The 18738-nt window shown below is 42.5% G+C and overlaps 1 protein-coding gene across 3 annotated transcripts in view; it reads right to left on the reverse strand.

The window, feature by feature from the left end:
- Nucleotides 1-767: 767 nt before the first annotated feature.
- The window catches only part of TMEM273 (transmembrane protein 273), a 66485-nt gene continuing 48514 nt past the window's right edge, over nucleotides 768-18738 (reverse strand). For 2 of the 3 annotated variants that reach the window (XM_029059234.2, XM_029059233.2), the window contains 4 exons: nucleotides 18057-18158; nucleotides 11084-11114; nucleotides 7959-7982; nucleotides 768-1772 (listed from right to left, as the gene is read on the reverse strand). In XM_029059234.2, the coding sequence (XP_028915067.1) occupies nucleotides 1748-1772; nucleotides 7959-7982; nucleotides 11084-11114; nucleotides 18057-18158 (182 nt within the window). In that variant the 3' untranslated portion in view covers nucleotides 768-1747. The remainder of the gene's footprint in view (nucleotides 1773-7958; nucleotides 7983-11083; nucleotides 11115-18056; nucleotides 18159-18738) is intronic. The other variant, XM_039911624.1, reaches the window with a different exon arrangement.

Raw genomic sequence — 18738 nt, forward strand, 5'->3', positions numbered from 1 at the left:
AGTCTAGAAACGAAACAGGACAGTGTCTAATTCCCAACCATTTATTCTCTCTGCTCACTTAAATCAGTGCTCTGTAAACAGTAAGTGCTTAATAAATACTATTACCACTCAAGGCACTTGCTAGCAGTGTTTTCTGATGAAAGCATTGTCAGAGGTAAAGAAGTCCTTGAGCAAAGGTTTTGTGAAGAGGAATGCCAAGAGACAGGGAAAGAAACAGAAAGGTATGTCTAATTCAGCCCTATTAGGGCAGCCCAAACATCCATTCAGGTGAAAAACACAAAAAATGAAAATAAAAGAAAATACTTGTTAGCGCTTACTATGTGCCAAACACTGCCCTAAGCACTGCGGTAAATACAAGTTAATCAGGTTGAACACAGTCCCTGTCCCACCTGGGGCTCACATTTTTAATCCCCGTTTTACAGATGAGGGAACTGAGGCCCGGAAAGGTTAAGTGATTTGCCCAAGGTCACGTAGCAGACAGGCTGTGAGTTAGAATCCAGGTCCTTCTGACTCCCAGACTCATGCTCCATCCACTAAGTCCCCACTGCTTCTCCTAAATCCTAAAAAAATGCAGGAGGGATCTCAGATGCAGCTGACTGCACGGGATAGGGTTTCACTACATGGTCATTTTTAAAAATGATGGACAGCTATATTTAAGGAGAAGAGTTGCTCCTTAGAAGTGAACATTCTCTTCATATTGTAAGAATCTCTCTCCTGCTCAGAAACCAGATGTCTTAATTAAAAAGCCACAGAAAGAAGCAAATCAATTAACAGATACCTTACAAGATGCTTTATTCTCTCTAACACCCACTCACAGACACACACAAAATTACTTACACTTTGCATTATGCTTTAGGTTATCAGTTAACAAAGGCTGCTAATGAGCTACATTATCAAGTTGGGTAAAAGACACCCTGGGAATTCAGGCAAATTATTATAATCCAGCACTTTGCTTTGAAATACAGCTCATCTTTCATCCCACAAAAGGAGGAAAAAACCTAGTCTAGACAAGGAGGAAAGCCCCTTCGAGAATAAAATTCATTGACACTTAGGTATTTTTCCATTTTACTGATGCGAAGCAAGTAATATTGGTTCTGAATTTATAGGCCGTCATATAAACACAGGGTAAGGCAACCTGGAAGGAGAAACAAGGGTAGCACGAAAGGAACTTTGCAGGAAAACTTTGATTAAGATGACTATGTTTAAACTTGAGGACGTAAGTTTTTAGGGTCCCAGATCTCTCTAAGATCTTTTCTTCTTCATGTAGGATATATAGGTCAGAAGGAAAATGTTGCCTTCCTGAAATCTTAAAGGCACTAACAGGCATAAAAGTAGATTCAAAAACCCCCCATTTTGTCACTGATCATGTCTCTCCCTTGTTCGCTTTTCTTTACTATGACTTTCACTCGCATTTCCGCCCCCCAAATCTGGGGGTGATTGTCTTACTGCTCCTGTTTTGAATATCAGTCTCTTTCATCTCTGACTTTGGTTATTTTGTTCATAAACACCAAGTACTTAGCACAGTGCTCTGCATCTAGTAAGCAGTCATTAAACACCACTGACTGACTGAGGTGTTCAAAGGGTTTCCAGTTTCATAGGGGCATGAGATTACAAATAAGATTTTTAAATGGGCCCCTAGCGCAATTGAATTGACAGGTTTGGAGACCTCTGTCAGCAGGCTCTCTGGTGGGCTGTATAGCAGGCAGTTATCCAAGCTGATCACATTCCATTGAGAAATCGTTTCTGGTTATACTTCAATCATTTGGCCATCTCTGAAAAAGAATAAAATCATATACAATATGTTTGTTGTGGTCTTGGAAAAAGAACTTCTGAATAATTTGAGGAGCTCATTTTGGCTCCTCATGAAAATCTGTATTGAGCGCTTGGAGGGTTATTTAAAATCTAGGTGTGAAGGCAGAAGCCAAATAATTTATAAATAATAATGGTATTTGTTAAGCACTTAGTATATGCCAGGCACTTTTCTAAGCACTGTGGTAGATAGGGGGTGATAGGGTTGGACACAGTCCCTGTCCCGTATAGAGCTCACAGTCTCAATCCCCATTTTATGGATGAGGGAACTGAGGCTCAGAAAAATGAAGTGACTTGTCCAAGGTCACACAGCTGACAAATGGCAGAGCTGGGACTGGAACGCATGACCCTCTGATGCCCAAGCCTGTGCTCTATCCACTAAGCCTTGCAAATGGGATGATGAAGTGCTCAAATAAAATATGTACACACTTGTCATGAGAGATAGTGAGTGCGAAGGAACTGAGGTGACTTTAGGGAAGATATGATTTGGACAGAAGAAAAGACTATATATATTTTTATATGGTATTTGTCAAGTGCTGTTTTAAGTGCTGGGCTAGATACAGTCCCTATCCTCCATGGGGTACATGGTCTAACGAGGAAAGGGAACAGGTACTGAACTTCCATTTTTCAGTTGAGGAAACAAGGACTGAAAAGTGACTTCACCAACATCACATAGCAGGCAACTGAAAGAGCTGGGATTAGATTCATTGATTAGGTTAATTGGTATTAATGTCTGCAGCGTGGTTTAGAGGAGAAGTAGCTTGGTTTAGTGGATAGAGCATGGATTTGGGAGTCAAGTCATTTGTCTGCTGTGTGACCTTGGGCAAGTCACTGCACTTCCCTGGATGTCAGTTACCTCATCTGTAAAATGGCGATTGAGTATGAGTTAAGAGCATGGGCTTTGGAGTCAGAGGTCATGGGTTTGAATTCCGGCTCTGCCACTTGTCAGCTGTGTGGCCGTGGGCAAGTCATTTAACTTCTCTGTGCCTCAGCTACCTCATCTGTAAAATGGGGATTAAGACTGTGAGCCCCACGTGGGACAACCTGATTCCCCTGTGTCTACCCCAGCGCTTAGAACAGTGCTCTGCACATAGTAAGTGCTTAACAAATACCAACATTATTATTATTTGTGAGACAAGAACCACACCCAACCTGAGTAACTTGAATCTACCCCAGCATTTAGAACAGTGTTTGGCACATTGTGAGTGCTTAACAAGTACCGTAATTGTTGTTTTTATTATTAGACAGTAAGCTCATTATGGGCAGGGAATGTGTGTTTATTTTTGCACTGTACTCCCCCCGGTGCTTAGTACATTGTTTTGCACACAGTAAGAACTCAATAAATACGAGTGACTGACTAGAGCCTAGGTCTTGAAGGCACATCTCCTCCAAGAAGATTTTCCTGACTAAGCCCTCCTCTCCCACTCTCTTCTGGGTCACCCTGACTTGCTTTTTTCATTAATCACCCTCCCAGCCCCACAGCACACATGTCTAGACCTGTAATTTAATAATAATAATAATGTTGGTATTTGTTAAGCGCTTACTTTGTGCAGAGCACTGTTCTAAGTGCTGGGGGAGATACAGGGTAATCAGGTTGTCCGACATGAGGCTCAAAGTCTTCATCCCCATTTTACAGATGAGGTAACTGAGGCACCGAGAGGTGAAGTGACTTGCCCACAGTGACACAGCTGTCAAGTGGCAGAGCTGGGATATGAACCCGTGACCTCTGACTCCCAAGGCCGGGCTCTTTCCACTGAGCCATGCTGCTTCTCTGTATTTATTCATTTGTTTATTGATATTTATTGCTTGTATCCACCCCAGCACTTAGAACAGTGCCTGGCACATAGTAAGTGCGTAACAAATACCACTATCATTATTATTATGCCCCAGTGATTAACGAATAGGTCAGTTATTTGCTATTTGTGCTGACTGTAGGTGGAATACCATAGCTGCCTTGGTACAACATGGACATGGAAGGGCAGGGGAATGGACAGAAGGAACTCATTACTAGATTTTTTTTTTTTTTTTTGCCAGAACTAGTGTAGTCTGAGACAAAGAATGAAAAGAGCATACTAATCTGCAAGTCTGTTTTCAGGTAGATTCAAACTCTGTGACTCAGAAGTTGAACAAAAAAGTAATGGAAGTGTGGTGAATTTTTAGGTGAATTTGGGCTTTGAAAAAACCTGATTTTTAAAATAAACATTTTTCTTTGATAGCATGTTAAGGTGGCCTCTCCTGCCTCATAGGTATTTATTAAGGTCTTAGTCATTTCACATTGCCTTTGTTTCCCCATTTGCAAAATGAGCATTCAATACCTATTCTCCTTCCTGCTTGGACTGTGAGTCTCATGTGGCTCCTGATTAACTTGTATCTACCCCAGTGCTTAGTACAGTGTTTGGAACATAGTAAGCACTTAGCAAATGTCACTATATTATTATCATATTGTGCACTGTACTGGGATGCTACAATAAGAGTGATTAAGCCTTTGATCGCTTGCTCAAAGTCAATCAGTCAATCTTATTTATTGAATACTTACTGGGTGCAGGGCAGAGTTCTAAATGCTTGGGAGAGGACAATTTAACAATAAGCAGATACATTCCCTGTCCACAATGAGTTTACAGTCTAGAGGTAGAGACAGACATTAACATAAATTCACTTTCTATTCAGGGTAGACATGAACAATTCATGGATGAAACCGCTTATAGCAAGTCTAGATTTTGAAATGTAGATTTTTCAGTTGAAATTTCAATTTTGGGTCCTTATGTAACACTCATCCCCTAAGTGTTGTCATCGGGGAGAACAGGTATAATGGTTTTGGAATCTTGATCCACTAATCCCCTTTAAGGGCCCCCTTCATGATTTATGGAAACAATTAGTGACTTTTCTAGCCTCAGTCTCTTCCCCACTGCCATTCTGAAGAGCCTCTAATAATAATAATAATGATAGTATTTGTTAAGCACTTACTCTGTGCCAAGACTCTACTAAATGCTGGGGTAATAATAATAATAATGTTGGTATTTATTTGTTAAGCGCTTACTATGTGCCGAGCACTGTTCTAAGCGCTGGGGTAGACATAGGGGAATCAGGTTGTCCCACGTGGGGCTCACAGTCTTAATCCCCATTTTACAGATGAGGGAACTGAGGTGCAGAGAAGTGAAGTGACTCGCCCACAGTCACACAGCCGACAAGTAGCAGAGCTGGGATTCGAACTCATGAGCCCTGACTCCAAAGCCCGTGCTCTTTCCACTGAGCCACGCTGCTTCAAGGTAGATACAAGGTATCCTTGTATCAAGGTAGATACAAGGTAGATACAAGGGAGTCAGGTTGTCCCAGGTGGAGCTCACAGTCTTAATCTGTATTTTACAGATGAGGTAACTGAGACACAGAGAAGCAAACTGGCTTGCCCAAAGTCACACAGCTGATAAGTGGTGGAGTCAGGATTAGAACCCACTACCTCTGACTCCCAAGTCTGTGTTTTTTTCACTAAACCATACAATAGTAGTAGAAGCAATAATAATAGTTGAGAAACAGCATGGCCTAGTGGATAGAGTCTAAGCCTGGGGGTCAGAAGGCCCAGGGTTCTAACTCTCGCCCTGCCCCATGTCAGCTGTGTGATCTTGGGCAAATCACTTCACTTCTCTGGGCCTCACTGACCTCATCTGTAAAATGAGGCTTAAAAGTGTGTGCTCCATGTGGGTCAGGGACTATCCAACCTGATGAACTCGTATCTACACCAGCGTTTAGAACAGTGCTTGGCATATAGTAAACCCATAAATACTATAATTTTACTATTTACACCTTGATACCCACTCCAACCCCACTGTACTTATGTAAATATCTTCATACTCTATTATTTCCCTCATCCCTAATCTATTTTAATGTCTGTTGCCCTCCCGCACCATACAATGTTAGCTTTTTGTGGGAAGGAATTGTCTATCAAGTTTGTTGTATTGTATTTCCTAAATGCTTAATCCAGTGCTCTGCACACAGTAAGCACTCAAATACCTCTGGTTAATAATAGCAGCAGTAGCATTTACTGGTATATTGCACTGTACTTTTGGGAGATTCAGAACAAAATAAAATGCCTCTGCCTAGAAGCAGATTATACTCTAATGGGGGAGGAAATATAAATATTCACAATTAGGTCAATAAGAAGTAAAGGACACACACACACACACACACACACACACACGTGATTCTTGATTCTATTTAGTCTTGATTCCATTTAGTCTTGATTCTATTTAGTTGCCATTGTTTTTATATGTTCTTCCCCTTGACTCTATTGCCATTGTTCTTGTCTGTCCGTCTCCCCCGATTAGACCGTAAGCCCGTCAAAGGGCAGGGACTGTCTCTATCTGTTGCCGACTTGTTCATTCCAAGCGCTTAGTGCAGTGCTCTGCCCATAGTAAGCGCTCAAATACTATTGAATGAATGTGTGTCTCCTGAATCTGAATCTCCCAAAAGTACAGTGCAATATTCCAATAAATGCTACTGCTGCTATTACTAACCAGAGGTATTTGAGTGCTTAGTGTGTAGAGCACTGGATTAAACATTTAGGAAATACAATACAATAAACTTTACAAACAACAAACAATACAACAAACTTGATAGACACAATTCCTTCCCACAAAAAGCTAACATTGTACAGTGGGGGAGCGACAGACATTAAAATAGATTACGGATGAGGGAAATATGTGTGTGTGTGTGTGCATATATGTGATATATATATATATATATATATATATATATATGGACACTAAGGAGAATGTAAGTAATTTCATAAGTTGATATGTGGACATGGTGTGATGGATAAAACACAGGCCTGGAAGTCAAAAGGTCATGGGTTCTAATCCCACTTCCACCTTGGGCAACTCATTTTTCTTCTCTGTTACCTCAGCTGTAAAATGGGGATTGAGACTGTGAGCCCCACATGGGACAGGGATTGTGTTCAACCCAATTTGCTTGTATACATCCCAGTGCTTAGTACAGTGTCTGGCACAGAGTAGGTGCTTAACAAATACCACAGTTATTATTATTATGTCTTAGTGTGCTGGAAAATTTGTTTGGAGGTGGGGGTTAAGGAGGGTTTTTCATTCATTCATATTTATTGACCACTTACTGTGTGCAGACCACTGTACTAAGCGCTTGGAAAGTACAATTCAGGAATAAAGAGAGACAATCCCTGCCCACACTGGGTTTACAGTCTAGAAAGGGGGAGGGTTTTGAATGTGGGGAGTGTTTATAAACTGTCTAGTGTGGAAAAGACGGGAGTTACAAGTCAGGGGAATAGCTTGAATAAGGGGATGGAGGTGGGAGAGTTGAAAGAGAGCTACAGCCAGAATTTTGGCTTGGGATGAATGAAGACACTGAGTTGGGGAATAACGGGTGAAGAGAGCAAAGAGGTAAAATCAGGACCAGATATTGGACAACTTTGATGTCCACCATGAGGAGTTTGTTTTGCAAAAACACACAATGAGCCAGTATCGGGTTTTGAGAGGAGATCTGGACTAAATGCTTCAGGAAGATGATCTATGCAGCTCTACTTAGGAATTGAATGGAGGGGGAGAGGCTAGAGTCTGGAGAGACCAGATAACCCAGACAAGCAAGCCTCAAGGTGAAGCGGAACATTGCAGAGAACACAGGCCTCTGGGAGAGCAATTGTCAATCAAGGGTCAAATGGGAGGGCCAAAGGAAAGAAGCCTTTGAAAAAATCTCAGACTTTCTGGGGTGAAACAGGTTTAATCCAATCATCAATCTTCTTTTTAATAATAATAACAATTATTATGGTATTTGTTGACCACTTACTATGTGCCAAGCACTGGTCTAAGCAAAGAGATAGAAGGTAATCAGGTTGTCCCACTTGGGGACTCACATTTTTTTAATCTCCATTTTACAGGTGAGGTAATTGAGACACAGAGAAATGACATGTTTTGTCTCAGGTCACAAAGCAGACAAGTGGCAGAGCAGGGATTAGAACCCACGTCCTCTGAGTCCCAAGCCCGGGTTCTTTTCACTAATCCATGCTGCTGCTTTTTGAAAATGAGATGTCAGCAGAGGAAACTTTGAATTTCATTAAAGCTTTCTGACATGGAAACTTCCAGTTGTTCAGATGGAGGTTAATCCAAAAATTGATCCCTCGCAAAACTTACCTATCCGATGAACTCAAGTGCAACCTGCAAAGCAGAAGGTACAGGACTTGGAATTTCAATAGAAGACAAAATGACCAGCAACAGCTCATGATTTTGAAAATTAAATCTGCTTTTCTAACATTTCTTCTGTAGTGTGCCTCTGGATCATCCCTTCAACTTTACTCCATCTAGTGTCAATTGCTGGAAACTTGACTGATGTTTAGTTTCCTTCCAGAATAAATCTCATAGTTGCCACAGATCTGCAGATTTCAGCAGGATTAGAATCACAGCGGGCTAACAGAATCTCCATGTACATCTCAAAGACCTCAGAGTATTGGGATGTTGAGGAACTAATAGTATTTTGCACTTTTCTGGGAAAAATAATCTTAAATCAAAGGTCTAGTATAATAAACATTCTATACTTCTGGGTTTAAACTAGATAGTTCTCCCTTAATACAGGAGTTAAATTCTTGAAGAATCATGCATTAGGAAGAAATTGCATTATAATCAAATCTATCAGTAGTCTTTGAGCATTTACTTTGTGCAAAGATCTGGACTAATTATTTTGACAAGTACAGTAGAAATAATACATATCCCCCTGACCTTAAGGAGCTTGCAGTCTAGTGGTGATATAATTATTATAAAAAAAAAAATTGTGGTACTTGTTAAGCACTTACTATGTCCAGCCACTGTACTAAGCTCTGGGGTAGATACAAGAAAATCATGTTGGACACAGTCCCTCTCCCACCTGGGGCTCACAGTCTTCATCCCCATTTTACAGACGAGAGAAACCAGAGAAGTGCAATGACTTGCCCAAGGTCACCCAGCAGACAAGTGGCAGAGCCCGGATTAGAACCTAGGTCCTTCTGACTCCCAAGGCTGTGCTCTTTCCACTAGGCCTTGCTGCTTCTCTTTGGACATTGAAAATAGAGGATAAAAAAGATGTACATGAGTGCAACAGGGAGGTGGGGTAGGTGAGTACCCAAGTGCCTATGTACTGTGGATATACTGAAGTGGCAAGAGGAGGGAATTAAAGTGTAGTTAGGAGAGAATAATCAGGGGAGGCCTCCTGGTGGAGAGGTTATTTCAAAAGGGCTTTGAAAATGGGGTAGATACAAGCAAATCAGGTTGACACAGTCCCCGTCCCATGTGGGTCTCACAGACTCAATCCCCGCTTTACAGATGAAGGAACTGAGGCCCAGAGAAGTGAAGTGACTTGCCCAAGGTCACACAGCAGACGAGTGATGGAAGGGGAATTAGAACCCACGACCTTGTGAATCCCAGGCTCATGCTCTATCCTCTAAGCCACACTGCTGAATATGAAGTGGGAGGGAGTTCCGCATAGGAGGGAGGTGTGAACAAAGGTTGACATTGAATGAGATGAGAACAAGGCATGTTGAACAGACTGTAAGCTCATTGTGGGCAGGGAATGTGTCTGTTATTATATTGTTCTCTCCCAATCACTTAGTACAGTGATCTGCACAAAGTAAGTGCTCAGTAAATACGACTGAATGAAGGAATTTAGCATTAGAGCAGTGAAGAGAGTAGGCTTGGGTGTGGTGGGAAAGAAGTGAAGAGTGAGGAGAGAGGTGACTGAGTGCCATGTTACATTCAAGCAGAGTTTTATTAGACTAAACAGAATTTTGGAAGTGACCATTATTAAAGAAGGTTCAGAAGATTTACATTTGGGAGGAGAAAATGATAGCTGGTTTTGGTGAAAGGACCAGATTCTGCCCTGGGGAGTATCTGAAAACAGATTGCATGGCCTACTGAAAAGAGCACGGGCCTGGGAGTCAGAGGACTAGGATTCTAATCCCAGTTCTGCCAATTGTCTGCTCTGTGACCTTGGGCAAGTTCCTTAACTTCTCCGTGCTTGCGTTTCTTCATCTGTAAAATGGGGGTTCAATCCTACTCCATCTACTTAGACTGTGAGCCCCATGTGGGACAGAGACTGTGTCCAACTTGAATATTTTATATCTACCCCAGTGCTAAATACAGTGCTTGACACATAGTAAGCACTTAGAAATACAATAATTATTCTAATAAATAATAGAGATGGTTTGAACTGATCGATAGAATGCTACTTAGAAACCTGGTTTTCTTCAATAGAATCCTTCAGCCACTAAGCAAGAACCCTTGCGTTCTTCCGATAGGACTCTTCCTGTGGGTTCCACTGTTTTTATGCTATCCATGTTTGCCAGACAGGGATATGGACAGGGATCTGGTCATTGCAACAAAGAGGTCCCCTCCAGGAGAATTATCTTCCTCCTCCACCAGCTATCCTCCACCCAATCTCATCTTGGACAGGGAATATGTCCGTTTATTCTTATTTGGTACTCTCCATAGTGATTAGAACACTGCTCTGCATAAAGTAGGTACTCAATAAAGCCGATTGATATCACAGACACCCCGAGACAAAATGCTTCCATGTCATGGATTCAGATGAGCTGTCCAAACTCATAGGGGGTTGGTTTTTTCCAATACATAAGTGCGGGAGGAGGCAGAACCTTTTTCTCCACGTAAGACCACCGTAGCTTTGCTGAATGAGGAAGCCCTTTTGAAACTCTTTAGGAAATTCTAGCGATTAATAAAAATGGTGATATTTACTAAGCACCTACTATGAACGTAGCTTTGCGCTAAGTGCTAGACAGTTCAGATTCAGTTCCTATTCCACATGGAACTCACACGTAAGAGGGAGAGAGAAGAGGTATTTTACCCCCTTTTTTTTTTTTTTTTTACAGATGGGGAGATTAAGGCATGGAGAAGTGAAGGTACATGGCCCAGCTCACCCAGCGGGTTAATGGTGGAACTGGAATTAGACCCCGGGTCTTAACTCCCCAGTCCAGTGCTCTTCCCACTAGGCCTCATAGCTACCGACCCCAGGAAAGAACTGGCTGGGTGGGAGAAAGCCAGGGAGAGTGATCTGTAGGGGCTTAGAATTGTCTCTATTGCCTTGGACTCCAGAGGGGGCAAAACTAAGGATATACTGCCTGTGCTGGGAAAAATAGTTCTTAATTATCATCTGAAGTGTTCTGGGGGAGGATGTAGGAAAGGACAGTGGAATTACTAATCATCATCTCTGTCATTAAGGTGCTGACGATATAGAGGACTTATTTTTCATTGGAAATTGCTTAGATTTTTTTTACCTGTTGGGGTTTCTTCTAGGGTCTTCTATCTCTAAAGAAAGAAAAAGACAGTATTACAAAAGAAAGATCATTTTTAATCTGAACATCTATCGATCTATCTCACTGACACCTTGAGACAAAATGCTTCCATGTCCTGGATTCAGCTGACCTGTCCAAACGACAGGAGGTTGATTTTTCCAATGTGGGAGGAGGAGGAACCTTTTTTTCCCCTGCTACACCACTGTGGCTTTGCTGACTGAGGAAACCCTTTTGAAACTCTTTAGGAAGTTCTAGCTACTTCAATCAACCTCACAATAAACTTCATGTAGTAGGTTTCTCTTCAATGTGAAGCATTTTACTGCTTTAAAATATAAAATTGGTCTTTAATAATTAATAATATTAACATTTACTATGTGTCCAGTTCTAAAAGCTGGGGTAGATACATGATAGCCAGGTTGGACCAAATACCTGTCCCTGGGGCTCAAAGTCTAAGTAGGAAAGAGAACAGGTATTGAATCCCCATTTTAGAGTTGAGGGAATTGAGGCACAGAGAAGTTGTGGCTTGCCCAAGGTCACATGACAAGTTCTTGGCAGAGCCAGAATTGGAACCCAGGTCCTCTGACTCATAGGCCAGTCTCTTTACACTAGGCCATTCTGCTTTAAATAACAAGATTTAAGATGGTCTTAACTCAATATTACATGCGTGGCACATAGTAAGTGCTTAACAAATACCAACATTATTATTATTAAACAGTTGTAGGGGCTAAGTAATAGGTAGTATTTGCTAAGCGTGGTTCACTGGAAAGAGCACGGGCTTTGGAGTCAGAGGTTATGGGTTTGAACCCCGGTTCTGCCACTTGGCAGCTGTGTGACTTTGGGCAAGTCACTTCACTTCTCGGTGCCTCAGTTACCTCATCTGTAAAATGGGGATTAAGACTGTGAGCCCCACGTGGGACAACCTGATTCCCCTGTGTCTACCCCAGCACTTAGAACAGTGCTCTGCACATAGTAAGCGCTTAACAAATACCAACATTATTATTGTTGTTATTATTATTATTATTATGTGTTAAGCACTTGGGTAGATGCAGGAGAATCAGGTTGGACAAAGTCCCTGTCTTACATGGGGCTCACTCAGTCTAAATAAGAGGGAGAACAGGTTTTGAGTTCCTATGTTACAGCTGAGGAAACTGAGGCACAGATAAGTGAAATGATTTGCCCAAGATCACAAAACAGGAAAGTGCCAGAGCCTGAATTAGAACCCGGGGCCTCTGACTGCCAGGCCCGTGCTTTTTCTATAAGCCCCAACACCTCTCAAGTGCTCTATTACTGACATAGGGGTTGCTATGGGGAGTTTCCGGTTTTAAAGTCAGTCAGTCAATCAACCGTATTTATTGAGCTCTATTGTGTGCACAACACAGCATTTACCACTTGGGAGAGTACTATACAATAATAAACAGACACATTCCTTGCCCACAACAAGTTTATAGTCTGGGGAAAACTAGGGCTGTATAGGGGTCACTGGATTTGAACCAGGGATCTCTTGATCATAGGGCTGTCCTCTGTGTCACATGTACAGGAGAGATGCCATTCTACACTACATTGACACCATTAGTTGACCTGTGCTTAGCAACGACTCAAATAATTTAGCGCTCTAAGAAGTTTGATAGGATTCTACAATTTTGCCACAATGCTACAGGTGGTGGCACCAAAACTGGATCCTTTCCTCTCGACCAGGATGGAATAATAATGATTAGTAGTGAAATTTGTACATGTTACTTTATTTTATTAATGTTGTGTTTACATATATAATTTTATCTATTTTGGTGGTATTGATGCCTGTCTACTTGTTTTGTTGTCTGTCTCCCCTTTCTAGACTGTGAGCCCATTGTTGGGTAGGGATTGTCTCTGTCTATTGCTGAATTGTACTTTCCAAGCATTCAGTACAGTGCTCTGCACACAATAAGCGCTCAGTAAATACAATTGAATAAATGATAATAATGGTATTTAAGCACTTACTATGTATTTGACTGACAGCCTTTGACACTGTCAACCATCCTTTCCTCCTCAGTACGTTATCCAACCGTGGCTTCACGGACTCCGTCCTCTTCTGGTTCTCCTCTCATCTCTCTGGCCGTTCATTCTCAGTCTCTTTCGTGGGCTCCTCCTCCACCCCCCATCCCCTAACTGTAGGGGTTCCTCAAGGGTCAGTTCTTGGTCCCTTCTTTTCTCCATCTACACTCACTTCCTTGGTGATCTCATTCGCTCCCATGGTTTCAACTATTATCTCTATGCAGATGACACCCAAATCTACATCTCCTCCCCTGTTCTCTCCCCGTCCCTTCAGGCTCGTATCTCCTCCTGCCTCCAGGATGCCTCCACCTGGATGTCTGCCCACCACCAAAAACTCAACAAATCTAAGACTGAGCTCCTCATCTTCCCTCCCAAGCCCTGTCCTCTTCCTGACTTCCCTGTCACTGGACGGTACGACCATCCTTCCCGTCTCACAGGCCCGCAACCTTGGTGTCGTGCTTGGCTCATTTCTCTCCCACACATCCAATCCGTCAAGGCCTGCCGGTCTCACCTTTACAGTATCACCAAGATCCGCCCTTTCTTCTCCATCCAAACGGGTATCGTACTGGTACAAGCTCTCTTAAAATCCCGGTTGGATTATTGTGTCAGCCTTCTCTCTGATCTCCCTTCCTCCTGTCTCTCCCCACTCCAGTCTATTCTTCATTCTGCTGCCCGGATCATCTTCCTACAGAAACATTCAGGGCATGTCACTCCCCTCCTCAAAAACCTCCAGTGGTTGCCTATCAACCTCTGCACGAAACAAAAACTTCACTCTGGGCTTCAAGGCTGTCCATCACCTTGCCCCCTCCTACTTCTCCTCCCTTCTCTCTTTCTACTATCCACCCCGCCCGTTCGGCTTCTCTGCCACTCACCTCCTCACCTCCCCCTGTTCTCGCCTATCCCGCCGTCGACCCCTGGCCCACGTCCTACCGCTGTCCTGGAACGCCCTCTCTCCTCACCTCTGCCAAACTATCTTCCCCTCTTCAAGGCCCTACTGAGAGCTCACCTCCTCCAAGAGGCCTTCCCAGATTGAGCTTCCCCTTTTCCCTCTGCTCCCTCTGCTCCCCCTCCGCCCTCTGCTCTCTCCCCCTTCCCCCTTCACCTCCCTTCAGCTAAGCCCCCTTTTCCTCTGCTCCTCCCCCTCTCGCTTCCCCTCCCCTCAGCACTGTGTTTATTTGTATGTATTACCCTATTTATTTTGTTAATGAGGTGTACATCCCCTTGATTCTATTTTTCATGATTGTTGCCTTGTTTTTGTCGGTAAGTAACTGTAAGGCGTCACTGGGCAGGGATTATCTTTATTGTCGAATTGTACATTCCAAGCACTTACTACAGTGCTCTGCACATAGTAAGCGCTCAATAAATACTATTGATTGAAAGAATGAATAATCAACCTTCACTGGAAGCAAAAACTCCTCACTCTTGGCTTCAAAGCTCTCCATCCCCTTGCCCCCTCCTACCTCACCTCCCTTCTCTCCTCCTACATTCCAACCTGCACACTCCGATCCTCTGCCACCAACCTCCTCATTGTGCCTCGTTCCTGCCTGTCCCGCCGTCGACCCCTGGCCCATTTCCTACCTCTGACCTGGAATGCCCTCCCTCCTCACATCTGCCAAACTAACTCTCTTCCCTCTTCGAAGCCCTACTGAGCTCACCTCCTCCAGGAGGGCTTCCCAGACTGAGCCCTCCCTTCCCCTCTGCCCCTGCTCCCCTCCCCATTGCCCCTACTCCCTCCCTCTGCTCTACCCCTTTCCCTTTCCCATAGCACTTGAATATATTGGTCCATATTTATTGCTCTGTTTATTTTATTAATGATGTGTATTTATCTATGGTTCTATTTATTTACTTTGATGATAGGATGCCTGTCTACTGATTTTGTTTTGTTGTCTTTCTCCCCCTTCTAGACTGTGAGCCCATTGTCGGGTAGGGATCGTCTCTATCTGTTGCCGAATTGTACTTTCCAAGCACTTAGTACTGTGCTCTGCACACAGTAAGTGCTCAATAAATACAATTGAATGAATTATAATAATAGTGGTATTTGTTAAGCACTTACTATGTGCCAGACACTGTTCTAAGCACTGGGGTAGATACAAGACAGGTAGGACACAGTCCCTGTCCCATGAGCACTTTGATTACAAAAAAAACAAAACCAGGCTAACAATGTCAACAGCATAATCTTCAAGCCCAAAAGGATGCTTTTTTTTCTTAAATTTATATAGAGATAAATATAGTTTTATATATGTAATTATAAGAAAAATATAGTTGTCAATTAATCATATTTATTGAGCCTTCACTGTGTGCAGAGGGCTCTACCAAGTGCTTGTGAATTGTCCTTCATATCTGAAGAAAATCCCATGGATGACGGAGTTTGTCTTTGAATTTTAGTGTGGATGAAAAGGCTCATGCAACATTCACAGTTCTACCAAGCTAAGCCTGTCCAGAGTTGTCCCTTGTGTTTTTGTATTTAATGTTTGCAGTTCCTGGAGATGATGTTTATCTTGGGTCTCCTATTCTCTTTTATCATGCAAAGTTTTGGCTCAATGAGAGTGCACCACACACAGTCTGGCCCCAGCAACAGACTCCTAGTTTTCAGCTGAGACGCAGTATTGTTCGAGGCTTTGTTTTACCACATTCTGAAAACGTTTTCTCTGCCCTCACTTATTTTCCCAATTTTACCTTTCCATTCACTATCAATTTAGCATCTGTTGTCACTCATTCTCCTCATATGACCCACGCCACATAGCTGTGCTAAGGTGAGCTTTGCATTGATTTTTACGTGTGTCTAGCACCATCTATCTGAATTGATCATTTCATGATCTGGGTTCCTTACCTAATGACCGTCACAGTTGGGGGTTCAAATAAATCATAAACAATCTTTAGCTGGTTTTCTCTTCTCTCCTTGCCTCCTCTTAACACTCAATCCATCACTAGTATTTATTGAGTGCTTACTCTCTGTCTCCTTCGTTCAGTATTTGTAGTTGTTTACAATATCCAAATTTGAATTTACAGGCCTTACCTGTGTTCTTCCTGGCATTACTTTGACAAATAATGTTCCGCAAACCAATAAATATTCTAATGCACAAATGAGAACCAACAATTTACTATCATTGACTACCTGTGTAGGTCCAAAGCCTTTTCCCTTCCACTAGCTCCATGGTAATCACATTTTCCAAAGACATGTTTCTCTTTCATCTGTGTTTTCATTTTCATATTGCACCAAATTTTCCATTATGTCATTTAATACAATAGTAGTTGGTTTTTTTTTACGAAAGGCAATTTGAGAAAGGTGATGAAAATCAATACTTTTAATCCATGATTATAAATCCTACTTTCAGGCAACTAGATTAGAGAAGTACAATATTTTCCTTATGCCAAATGAAAGGCAATATTATGTTATTAATATAACAATATAATATAATAAAAATTATTATATAAAAAATAATATAATAAGGGAAGCAGCATGGCTCAGTGGAAAGAGCAAGGGCTTGGGAGTCAGAGGTCATGAGTTCGAATCCCGGCTCTGCCACTTGTCAGCTGTGTGACTGTGGGCAAGTCACTTAACTTCCCTGTGCCTCAGTTGCCTCATCTGTAAAATGGGGATTAACTGTGAGCCTCACGTGGGACAACCTGATTACCCTGTATCTATCCCAGCGCTTAGAACAGTGCTCTGCACATAGTAAGCGCTTAACAAATACCAACATTATTATTAATAAGATTAAATATAGATCACTGCAAGGCACTTTACTCAGTGATTTCAATTCTTTTCACAAAAACAACTTTGCAAATTAACAAAATCCTAATAGAATCCGGTGATTGCCTCCAAACTCAATGATTCATCACTTTTCTCCAATCAATCAATGGGATTTATTGAGCACTTACTGTGTGCAAAGCACCATACTAAGCACTTAGGAGTATAATAATGAATAGACACATTCTCTTCCCACAACAAGCTCCCAGTCTAGAAGGGGACACAGACATTAATATATCTAAGTAATTTAATTAAAAATATATACATAAGTGCCTTGGGACTGGGAAGGGGCATGAATGAATAATAATCATGACATTTGTTAAGCACTTACTGTGTGCCAAGCACTGTTCTAAGCACTGGGGGGATACAAGGTAAACACACTGTCCCACGTGGGGCTCACAGTCTTCATCCCCATTTTACAGATGAGGTAACTGAGGCCCAGAGAAGTGAAGTGACTTGCCCAAAGTCACACAGCTGACAAGAGGCGAAGCAGGAATTAGAACCCGTAACTTCTGACTCCCAAACCTGTGCTCTTTCCACTGAGCCACGTCAGAGTGAAGCAGAAGGGAATGAGAGAAGAGGAGAGAAGAGCTTAATCAGGAAGGACTTCTTGGAGGAGAAGGCTTCTTGGAAGAGAATACTGAGAATTCAATACTGATAGACACATTCCCTGCCCAGAAGGAGCTTACAGTCTAGAGCGGGAGATAGACATTAAAATGAATTATGGACATATACAAGAGTGCTGTAACGCTAAGGGTAGGTGTCTAAAGGGTCCAGATCCAGCCCAGATTCCACCCTTCTGGTACTCATTGTAGTTTAGCGGTGAGAACACGGGCTTGGGAGTCAGAGGTTGTGGGCTCTAATCCCGACCCCGCCATTCATCAGCAGTGTGACTTTGGGCAAGTGGCCTCAGTCACCTCATCTGTAAAATGGGGATGAAGACTGTGAGCCCCATGTGGGATAACCTGGTTACCTTGTATCTACCCCAGCACTTAGAACAGTGGTTGGCACATAGTAAATGCTTAACAAACACTATTATTATTATTTTTTCACACCTATACTCCTGAATTCATCTTTTTCTCTCTTGCTCACGTTTTCCCCGTCATCATCCAAGAGCCACTGCGGCAAGCCAGCCGAAGCCTTCCTCGATCTATAAGAGAGAATTGTTTCTCTTACCGTTGTCAAACATATGCTTCCTCATCATGCAGATCTTTACTACTAGAAAACTAGCGGAAATGATTACTCCTAGCAGGGTCCCAATGACAGCATATTTAACATCTGGAAGAAAAAAAATGGGTCATGAAATTGTAGTTTTTCAAACAAGATTGAGTGTTTTTCCTAAGTCTCTACTCTTAGTGTGGCTTTTCTGGTCTATGGAGTGATTACCCACATGGAAGAAGAAAACAGTTTAAAATGAACAGTTTTTGGAAACTCTATCTCCCCTTTCTGAAATTCTACTCTTGGTCAGACTCCAGAAAATCAATGATCTGTTTCACAGTTTTGAAGCTTTTATGATCTTCTCCCTAACATCTTGGTCCTGTAGGGTTTGACTCTGGCCCCTTCAAAAAAAAAAAAAAAAAAAAAAGCAGGGGCCTGGGAACCAGGAGAGCCAGGTTCTAGTCACTGCTCTGTCATGGTCTGCTATGTGATCTAGGCCAAGTCCGCGGGGCTCAGTGGAAAGAGCCCGGACTTGGGAGTCGGAGGTCGTGGGTTCGAATTTCGACTCTGCCCCTTGTCAGCTGTGTGACTGTGGGCAAGTCACTTCACTTCTCTGTGCCTCAGTCCCCTCATCTGTAAAATGGGGATGAAGACAGCCTCACGTGGTACAACCTCATTCTCCTGTATCTACCCCAACACT

Source organism: Ornithorhynchus anatinus, chromosome 3, assembly GCF_004115215.2.
Source record: "Ornithorhynchus anatinus isolate Pmale09 chromosome 3, mOrnAna1.pri.v4, whole genome shotgun sequence".
Classification (NCBI taxonomy): Eukaryota; Metazoa; Chordata; class Mammalia; order Monotremata; family Ornithorhynchidae; genus Ornithorhynchus; species Ornithorhynchus anatinus.